General features: G+C 44.8%; 1 protein-coding gene across 2 annotated transcripts in view; it reads left to right on the top strand.

The window, feature by feature from the left end:
* Window positions 1–2466: 2466 nt before the first annotated feature.
* Window positions 2467–11147, top strand: part of LOC116974112 (phosphatidylinositol 3,4,5-trisphosphate 3-phosphatase TPTE2-like) — a 97510-nt gene continuing 88829 nt past the window's right edge. The window contains exon 1 of one of the 2 annotated variants that reach the window (XM_033022253.1): window positions 2467–2590. In XM_033022253.1, the coding sequence (XP_032878144.1) occupies window positions 2498–2590 (93 nt within the window). In that variant the 5' untranslated portion in view covers window positions 2467–2497. Of the gene's footprint in view, window positions 2591–6142; window positions 6798–11147 lie in introns of those variants that run through there. The other variant, XM_033022254.1, reaches the window with a different exon arrangement.

Here is an 11147-nt window from a genome sequence, read left to right as displayed (position 1 = left end):
TGGTGAATCTCTTCTGCACCATTTTCAACTTAATGACATCCTCCCTGTAGCTGGGCGACCACAACTGCACACAGTGCTCCAAGTGTGGTCTCACCAACGACTTAAACAGCTGTAGCATGTTGATCCAACTTTGCCACCAAAAAAAGTCCTAGCCTTTGTACTCGATACCCAAAATCCTGTTTGAATTACCTCAGATACTGTTTAGAATCCATACCCTTGATATCAATATGTCTGAAGGGTCTGAACCAAAACGTCACCTATCCATGTTCTCTGAAGATGCTGCCTGACCTGCTGAGTTACTCCAGGACTTTGTGTCCTTTTGTAAACCATCATCTGCAGTTCCTTGTTTCTATATTTGACATCAATGTTTTGAAGCAAAGCAAGAATTTCATTGTCCTATCTGGGACACATGACAATAAACTCTCTTCATCTTGAACTTGAATGTTCATCACCATATTGATGAAATCATCTTTGCCCTTAGTTCTTGAAGCATTTGAGACTGAAGTGTAGGATCCAATCTCATTCATAGCTGAGTTGAACAAAGATGGGACGGAAGGTTTAGATGGAGATGGTTCAACTCCAGGAAGGAGTACTTCTTCCTTCCAGCATTGAAGTCTTCCCTTTTTTTCTAGAATTGAATTAAATCTGTTGCCTTTATGTAATGTAATTATATCCATAGATAATTGTATGAGTTAATTGGACCACACTAGGAGTACAATGGGACTAGCTCAGTATGTAAACATGGACAAGGTGGGCCAGAGGGCCTGTTTCCATGCAGTACATCTTGGTGACTCTATGGTACTCAGTTACATTGGGATTTCTTGTTCATGACAACAGTTCTATGTTATCCTATTGTGATTATTCATTGATACATTTGTAACTTAAAATTTTGTTTGAAGAAATGACTGGAGTTTTTACATAAACGTTGCAGCCGTTACAATGTGTCAGGTTTCACTGAAACTATCCATAGTCTTGAGGCTGCATCCTTCACTCTCTCCTTTTCAACCATCTTCTCACCGACACTTAGACAGGTACATGGGCAGGTACGGTTTAGATGGACATGGGTCAAACCTGGGCAAATGGGACTAGCTTAGATGGAGCATCTTGGTCGGTATGGCCACGTTCATAAGTGATAAGAGCAAAATTAGGCCATTCGGCCCATCAAGTCTACTCCGCCATTCAATCATGGCTGATCTATCTCTCCCTCTTAACCCATTCTCCTGCCTTCTCCCCATAACCCCTGGCACCCGTACCAATCAAGAATCTATCTATCTCTGCTTTAAAAATATTCGTTGACATGGCCTTCACAGCCTTCTGTGGCAATGAACTCCACAAATTCACCACCCTCTGACTAAAGAAATTCCTCCTCATCTCCATCCTAAAGGAATGTCCTTTTATTCTGAGGCTGTGACCTCTGGTCCTAGACTCACCCACTTGTGGAAATGATTCCACATCCAATCGATCCAGACCCATGTTGGGCCGAAGGACCTCCTTCCGTGCTGTATGGCGCTGTGACACAACAGGGCAAGAATATTTTACCCTTTGGTTTAGTTTTCATTTTTCCAATCTAAAATATACTTACATTCCTCTCACATGGAAAAGACTATTCTTCCAACGACCCAAGTTCTGACACATGAGACCAAACGTGTTGGACTGTCACCTTGAACAACATACCGCAGACTGGCTGACAAGTCTCTGGTGTTGGACACAAAATACTGGAGTAACTCAGTGGGACAGGCAGCATCTCTGGGGAGAAGGAATGGGCAAATTTAACTTGGGCAGCGTAAAACCCAACGATATGAATATTGGTTTCCCTAACTTCAAGTAACCCCAGCACTCCATCCCTCCCCATCCTAGTACTCCGACTAGTTTCAATGTCCTCCTGATTAGATTTTACTGTTTCTATGCCTCGTTGTCACCTTCCCCTCAGCTAACAATCAGGGGATATGGTGAGAAGACAGGATAGGGGTACTGAATGTGGATGATCAGCCATGATCACAGTGAATGGCTCGAAGGGCCGAATGGCTTACTCCTGCACCTATTGTCATTCTACATTTTCATTGATCATCGCCCACTTTGATCTGTGCTTTCACATATTACCCATCCACATCCCAAGTCTCCCTCTCCCCTGACTCTCAGTCTGAAGAAGGGTCTCGACCTGAAACGTCACCCATTCCTTCTCTCCACAGATGCTGCCCGTCCCGCTGAGTTACTCCAGCAATTTGTGTCTATGGGTGGGTGTAAACCAGCATCTGCAGTTCCGTCCTGCACACAGAGACATTCTAGTTCATCTCTCCCACTGAGCTTCTGCACACACAGACATTCTAGTTCATCTGTCCCACTGAGCCGCGACTGGCCGCTGTCCGGAGTCGGGGGGGGGAGTCCGGTATCGCCGGACAACTGACCGCGCCGCCCTCCCACCACGTGTTGGCCGCCCACAGCCCAGATAAAGAGGCGGCTCGGCCACTGGAGGAGGAGGAGGAGGTCGGCAAGATGGATGGGGGCGCGGCCAATGCAGAAAGTGGGCAAGATGGAGATTGAACGGACAGCCAGTGTTGGCCGGCTGAAGATGTGGTGGGCTCGCTGGAAGGCAAGCATCTCTCTCTCACCCCTCTCTCTGGACGCCTGGCGTGGAGATTCCTCTTTGTCCTCTAGCCCCTTTATTCGCACCCGCTGCATTTTTGTGGGGGGGATAATTTCCAATTGAACTTTAAAAACAAAACCCCGCGTTAGAGTTCTGGTCATGAGGGACCTTAACTCTGATGCGTGGGCTTTTATAAATTGTGGATTACAAGGAAAGGCAAAGGTTTCATTTTCTTTCACTGTCATTTCCCCAATTGGTATCAGGTGCTCAATGAAATATTTTGAATTGGTGCCGTCTACACTCGTGGGAGGAGGCAGATTTTACCCAACAGCATTACTTGGTGTGTGATTACCATATATTTCTCTACTCACTCTATGTATCTAAACAATAGTTAGTTATGGGGAGGGAGTAAATCTCTTCCAATTGAGAATTTCAGCTGCAAATTCAGCAGAGATATCTTGATTATGAGTAGGAAGAAAGTCTGCAGAAGGGTCTCGACCTGAAACTTTACCCATTCCTTCTATCCAGAGATGCTGCCTGTCCTGCTGAGTTACTCCAGTATTTTGTGCCTATCTCCTCAAGAGAGAAAAAATAACATCCTTCCTGCACAAGGAACTGCAGATGCTGGTTTAACCTTCTAGATAGACACAAAGCTGGAGTAACTCAGTGGGTCAGACAGCATCTCTGGAGAAAAGGAATAGGTGATGTATTAGGTCGAGACCCTTCTTCAGACTCAGAGTCGGGGGAAATGAAAACTAGAGATATGGATGGTGATATAGAACAAATGAATGAAAGATATGCAAAGAATGTAATGATAAAGGAGATGGGTTATTGTTAGCTGTGGCCTAGGTTTATAATGTTCTGCTTAGAGATACAGAATGGAAATGGGTCCTTTGTCCCACTGAGTCCACACTGATCATTGATCACCTGTTTACACTAGTTCTATGTTATCCCACTTTCTCATCCGCACCTGCACACTAGGAGCAATTTGCAGAGGGCCAATTAACCTACAAACCTGCACGTCTTTGGGATGTGGGAGGAAACCGGAGCACCCGGAGGAAACGCTCATGGTCACAGGGAGAATGTGCAAGCTCCATTAAATTTGTAGGTTTAATTAGTATCAGACAAAAGTGATGTATGGTCTGAGGAAGGGTCTTCACCTGAAATGTCTGCCCATTCCCTCCACAGATGCTGCCTGTCTGGCTGAATTCTGCCTGCACTTGCTGGGATTTTGTACCCTCTATTTACACATTCAGCAGCAGAGCTGAAGCAATTGCATATTTTTGTGAGGTTATCCGCAGTGTCTGCTTGGTGCACTTGTATTTAACCTCAAGGTTTTGAAGTATTATTGAATTACAATACACACAAATGCTGGTGGGTACATGGGTCGAGCTGCTGGAGGAGGTAGTTGAGGCAGGTACTATTGCAATGTTTAAGAAACATTTAGATATATGGATAGAAACATAGACAATAAGTGCTGGAGTAGGCCATTCGGCCCTTCGAGCCAGCACTGCCATTCAATATGATCATCCAAAATCAGTACCCCGTTCTTGCTTTCTCCCCATATCCCTTGATTCCGTTAGCCCTAAGAGCTAAATCTAAAGGGGCTGTCCCACTTGGGCGACCTAATCCGCAAGTTTGCCCTCGACTCGTACTCGCAGCATGGTCGACATGAGGTAGTAGGATGTCTTTTAACTCTCCTTCATGCTCAAGAGTAGTCTGAACCAAAACGTCAAGACCGACACGACAAGTACGCGGGGACCTCAAGAGTAGTCCCCGCGTACTCGAGGCCTCAGCTAGGTCGCGGCGTATTTTTCAACATGTTGAAAAATGCCCGCGAGTAAAAAAAGGTCGCCATGGAAAAAATCGATACTTTTTTACTCGTAGGTTTAGTCGTAGTAGGTCGGAATGTTAGTCGTAGGTAATCGAGGGTAGTCGAAGGTAGTCTTCATCATAGTCGAAGGGAGGTCGAAGGAGGTCGTCTTCACTCTCCACTATTCGGTGTCCAATATTCCCAAAGTTAGTCATAGCTAGTTGAAGCTAGTCTTCAACATATTCGAAGGAGGTTGAAGGAGGTCTTCTACATAGTCGAGGAGGACTTCAACATGACATTTTTTCAAACTCTTCTAAACTCGCCAATTAGGTTGCCCAGTGGGACAGCCCCTTCACTCTCTCTTGAATACGTCAAGGATTGGTTTAGAGGGATATGGGCTGACTGCAGACAGGTGGGGTTAGTGTAGATGGGGCATGTGGGTTGGTGTGGGCAAGTTGGGCCCAAGGGCCTGTTTAATGTTCATAAAGTGATAGGAGCAGAATTAGGCCATTTGGCCCATCAAGTCTACTCTGTCATTCAATCATGGCTGATCTATCTTTCCCTCTCAACCTCATTCTCCTGCCATCTCCCTATAACCCTTGATACCTGCTGTAAGACTCTATGACTGGTAATGGAATGTAAAGTATGATGTTGGCAACCATTTTAAAACCTATTTTTGTTATCTTCCTTATTTTGTCTGGAAGCTCCAGTTTCAAAAGTCATAAGGTATGCATTTTTTGCAATGAAATTCATGGAGCTGTACAGCAGACACAGGCCCTTTGGCCCATCTTGTCCATGCTGACCAAGGTGGCATACTGGGCTAGTCCCATTTGACTCTTTGCACTCTAAACTCTTTCTATCCATTTTGTGATGTGGTATTAAAGGTTCAGCTCGACAAACTCAATGGACATTTGTCTTTGGAGTGTAAGAGGCTGAGGGGTGACCTTATTGAGGTGTACAAGATCATGAGGGTCTTTTTCCCAGGGTAGAGGATTCTAAAACTAGAGGGCATAGACTTATGGTGACGGGAGAGATTTGAAAGAGACCTTGGGGGGGGGGGGGGGCAACTTTTTCGGTCAGTGGGTCGCCCATATAAAGGGTAGACCATTTAGAACGGAGATGAGGAAAAACGTTTTCACCCAGATAGTTGTGAATCTGTGGAATTCCCTGCCTCGGAAGGCAGCGGAGGCCAATTATCTGGATGATTTCAAGAGAGAGGTAGATAAAGTTAAAAATAGCAGAGTCGGGGAATATGGGGAGAAGGCAGGAACGGGGTTCTGAATGTGGATGATCAGCCATGATCACAGTGAATGGTGGTGCTGGCTCGAAGGGCTGAATGGCCTACTCCTGCACCTATTGTATATGGAACAAGCTGTTAGAGGAAGCTATAGAAGTGGATAGAATTACAACTTTACAAATGCCTCTGGAGTGGGACGTGGGCCAAATATGTTTGTAAAGTCGCCATTACTAACACATTTTACAATTCATTTTAATAGATATTTACATTGGGGTGTTGGGATTTTTCAGCCGTGCAGGATTTGTGCATTACTGGGCTTGTACAAGAAAACTATGCTGATGGAGGGGATTAATCCTGATTTTTGACAAGGCAGCTTTCCCAAAGGAATGAATGTGAAATTGGTGAGGGTTGAACATGGAATGTTCATATCGTCAGCATTCCCCTTAATCTCAAGCCGAACTTCTGGTAAACTTCCTCTTCATTACAGTGCCTAGTTCTACATCCTGTAATACAGATTGCTGTCGTTAGCTTTGCGTCTGCCTGCCTGGCTTGTTGAAGTTGTAACTGTCAAGCTAGGGTTACTGATGTAACAGGCTTTTTAAAACCTCTTGCAGCTGCTTCTCTGTGAAACTGTGCTTGTCAATCTGGGTGAGCAGCAGTCTGGCATTTCAGTAAAAGTCCGGGTAAGGTCTGAAGCATTTTATGTAAGTAATCGGATAAACAAGAACACCATAAAAGTGGCTGTCGTTAATGTATCGATAAAGGAGCTGGACAGTGTACAGTCAAGCACAATAGATCACAGCTCTCCCTCTCGCCATCTAGCATCCAGCCCCCACCCCTACCCCCACCCCCAACGGCAGGAAAGGAAGCCCTTGTGCGGGGTGATCGTGACTGAGGAGTTGTTTGAGATTTGACACTTTGGAAAATCTGCTGCATCGGCAGTCCTTCGGAGAAAGTGTCCAATAAGGGATTTCATTCCCACCCTTTCACCTCTTGAAAGTCTGAACCAGTCACAAGACCAACTCTGTTTCAGCTGGAGAGTTTCCCAGAGGAATATCAATGACATGTCCGATATTAAAGGCGCAGATTCATTCGGTTCTGGGATGATGACATTCCTGATTAAGATACTGGCAGAAATTTGCTGAAAGCACTTAAAAACTGGGGTAAGACTCTGAAAATTCTTCACATTTTTGTTCACTGCAGCTAATGGTTTCCAGCTGTTAATTTCTACAATGTGTATGGGCATTCTTTCTTCCATGAATGTTGGAGTTAGGCTTTCAAGTTCCTGTTTAAACGTGTGCTCCCGTGGCCAGTTTGTGAGCGGCTTGCAGGGGTATTTGGCTGAAATATTGAGAAATGGTAAATTGGACAATTTTTTAAAAGAAAATGTTGCTGTCATCGCAGGACTCCTTACTTGCAGATCTTCATCTGAATAGTAAAGGGCCTGTCCCACTGTACGAGGTAATTCAAGAGTTCTCCCAAGTTTTCTACCGATTCGAACTCGGAGAATGTCCATAGGAGTTCGTGGATGTCTCTTAGCGGCTCGTACGAGTAAAAAGTAACAATTTTTTTCATCACGAGTATTTTTTTACTCCTGGACATTTTTCACAGTGTTGAAAAAATGTCACGAGTTTACCGGATTTCCCGAGTACCTAACTCGTACGCAGGGCCGGCGTTAAGCCGATTTGACCGATTGCTCCCAATTGGGCCCCGCGCCTAAGCGGGGCCCCGCACTAATGTTCAGTATTTCGTACGGAAATACGAATTCTCTTTGTTAAATAAAGATTTTTTTTAATTCGCCATCCGGATTTTTTTAAACGAACATGTATAACAACCGCTGCACGGCCATCATACACAAACGATTTGTTAACTAGTGCTGTTAGCACATCTTAACGGTAAGTACTTAACACCTTGTTATGCAATGTCATGAATCTGCATCTATCCGCATTCCTCAGTAAATGTTATAGTGTTTTGAACAAGTATTAATGACGCCGTGTTCCTTTGAATAAAATTCACGCGGCGTCATTAATACTTGTTTAAAACACAATTACATTTACTGAGGAACGTAGATCGGTGACACGTTGAGAATTTCATTTAACTCACCATCATGAGTGAGGACCCCGGACCGCGAGAAGGGGCTTCTTCCTGGTGTGCAGGTTTGTCATTCACCTACCGACCCACGTTGTGTCCAAAGATCTTGGATCCAGTTCCCTTTTGAACATCTTATAGCGGATCTTTGGTTGTGTCTCTCTGTCTTTTGCTCCCTCCCTCCCTCTTTCTCTCCCGCTCCCCATATTGTCTCTCTCTAGCTCTCCCACTCCCTCTCTATCACCCTGTCCCCTCAGCATTCCCGGAATGACGTTTTGCAGTAGACAAAAATGCTGGAGAAACCCTGCGGGTGAGGCAGCCGCCTGGCCCGCTGAGTTCCTCCAGCACTCTGTGTTTTTTGTTTGGCTCTGAAGTTGAAGTTGGCTCAGCGGGACGGGCAGCGGCTCTGGGGAGAGGGTTGTGTTTCTGGTCGAGACCCTTCTTCAGACAATCACAAGTACTCTCATCGACGCGAGTTCAGTTCGGTCTGAAGAAGGGTCTTCTCTCCAGAGTCGCTGCGTTGCCTGTCCTGCGGAGTTACTCCAGCTTTATGTCTATCTTCAATTTCAGAGAATTACAATTTCTCACGGGGGGCTTATAACGTCTCTAAACCCCTCTGGGACCCTCTGAACACCTCTAAACCCCCTCTAGCCCCCCTATTTCCCTCTATTCCCCTCTAAACATTTGTAAACACACCTGAACCCATCTGAAGCCCTCTAAACATCTCTAAACCGTTTAAACCCCTCTAAACTAGGAGGCTGCAAGGTGACTTGGATAGGCTGGGTGAGTGGGCAAATGCATGGGAGATGCAGTATAAAGTGGATAAATGTGAGGTTATCCACTTTGGTGGCAAAAATAGGAAAGTAGACTATTATCTGAATTGTGGCCGATTAGGAAAAGGGGAGATGCAACGAGATGCAACGAAAAATGCTCACGGCAGACCAAACGTGTTAAGCAGAAATTGGTCAGATATTGAGCTTTACACAGTGAGAAATCATGTGAAATAATCACTGAATTTAATTTTAAATGAATGTACCTGCATGTTATACTGTTTAGTTTGGAGATACCACCAGATAGTCTGGTTGATACAACCAGATTAGTTTGGAGATACAACCAGATTAGTTTGGAGATACAACCAGATTAGTTTGGAGATACAACCAGATAGTGCACTGAGTTCGCACCGACCAGCGATTTTTGTTACAGATTTGACAAATTTATTTGGCGGCCAATCAAACGCTGTCTCTAAGGGGGGTGCATCCAATCACCAACCAGCTTGCTTTAAAATTCCCGAAACTACACGAAATATAAGCATACATAAATGTTTACTTTTCTAGAGTAGGGGCCCCGCCATCAGTTTTCTAATTGGGCCCCGCAATTCCTAGCACCGGCCCTGCTCGTACGAGGCATCCACAAACTCCTACGGACCCGCTAAGAACATGCTCCGAGTTCGAATCGGGGGAAATCTTGGGAGAAATCTTGAATTACTTCGTACAGTGGGACAGGCCCTTTAGACTTTCAGTTCCTAAACCTGTCTTTTTATTGCTTGTCGCTCTGGCTGGTTGGAGCACAGATTCTTCTACAAATTCACTATCAAGTATACTGCCTGGTTGCATTACGTCTTGCTTTGGGAATAGCTCTGCCCAAGACTACAAGAGTTGTAGATGTAGCCCAGTTCATCACACAGACCAGACTCTACCGATTGGCTCCAATTAGAGCTCATGCTCCCATGAGGAAGCTGACAACATAATCAAAGACTTGTCCCACCCCGGTCATTCCTTCTTCCTGCTCCTGTCCGGCAGTACGTACAGAAGATTGAAAGTGTGCACCACCAGTCCTTCCATAAGCTGGGGTACTGTCCGATTCACCTCTACCCCATTGTGGGCATTGGACTTTGTTTGTGGAACTGATGCGCTACAATGCTGAGAACTATATCCTGCATTCTGTATTTTCCCCTTTGTTCGACTTGATTGTATTAATGTATAGTATCTGATTTGATAGGATGGGTTAGGTTTAGAGGGATATCGGCCAAGCGCAGGCAGGTGGAACTAGTGTAGATGGGGCATATTGGTTGGTGTGGGCAAATTGGGCTGAAGAACCAGTTTCCACGCTGTATGACTGATGGGATAGTGTGCAAAATAAAATGTTTCACTATATCTCTGTACATGTGACAACAATGCCCTTAAACTCAAAATAGTAAGGATGATCATTTATAGCATAGCAATATGATGGCAGTACAATTATGTTGTGCTAATACATTTTATTTCACTATTCAGATTTAACACTCCAATGGGTCTAGCCCAATATGCTAACATAGCTGGCATGGACAGGATAGGCTGAAGGGCCTGTTTCCATGCTGTACAGCTCTGACTGCAGATGCTGAAAAACAGACCCGTCTTTCAAAAAACAAGACAGAGTGGTGGAGTAACTCAACGGGTCAGGCAGCATCTCTGGACAACATGGATAGGTAACGTTTTGGGTCGGGACACTTATTCAGACTGAAGTCCATGTTCTTCAGAGATACTGTCATATGAGGAAAGATTGTCCAGTCAAGTCACATTTATTTATATAGCACATTTAAAAAAAAAACAATTCTCGTTGGCCAAATTGCTTTACATTTGTTATAAGAATAGTATAAACAAACAAACTACATACATATAGCCCTCGCTCAGTGGACGTCAGGAACGGCTTGGGAGTATAGATAAGATTTTAGTCTTGACTTAAAGGAGTCGATGGAGGGGGCAGTTCTGATGGGAAGGGGGATGCTGTTCCACAGATTGAAAAGACTAGGCTTGTATTCACTGGAGTTTAGAAGGATGAGGGGGATCTTATAGAAACATATAAAATTATAAAAGGACTGGACAAGCTAGATGCAGGAAAAATGTTCCAATGTTGGGCGAGTCCAGAACCAGGGGCCACAGTCTTAGAATAAAGGGGAGGTCAATTAAGACTGAGGTGAGAAAAAACTTTTTCACCCAGACAGTTGTGAATTTGTGGAATTCCCTGCCACAGAGGGCAGTGGAGGCCAAGTCACTGGATGGATTTAAGAGAGAGTTAGATAGAGCTCTAGGGGCTAGTGGAGTCGAGGGATTTGGGGAGAAGGCAGGCACGGGTTATTGATTGGGGACGATCAGCCATGATCACAATGAATGGCGGTACTGGCTCAAAGGTCCGAATGGCCTCCTCCTGCACCTATTTTCTATGGTTCTATACTGCCTGACCTGCTGAGTTACTGAGCATTATGTCTTATTTTTGTAATCTAACACCTGCCGTTCCTTTTGTCTACGGACAGACCTGTCGCTCTGTTAGAGGAGCTTGTTACTGGAGCAAAAGTTCCACTAAACATTACAACCACACATGAAACTGCTTTCTAATAAGGATGTTATTGATGGAGATAATCTGGTAAAACTGGCTGGAGCTCCTTGCGA

This window comes from Amblyraja radiata, chromosome 6 (assembly GCF_010909765.2).
Source record: "Amblyraja radiata isolate CabotCenter1 chromosome 6, sAmbRad1.1.pri, whole genome shotgun sequence".
Taxonomy (NCBI): Eukaryota; Metazoa; Chordata; class Chondrichthyes; order Rajiformes; family Rajidae; genus Amblyraja; species Amblyraja radiata.
This window is presented reverse-complemented; position numbering and strand designations above follow the sequence as displayed.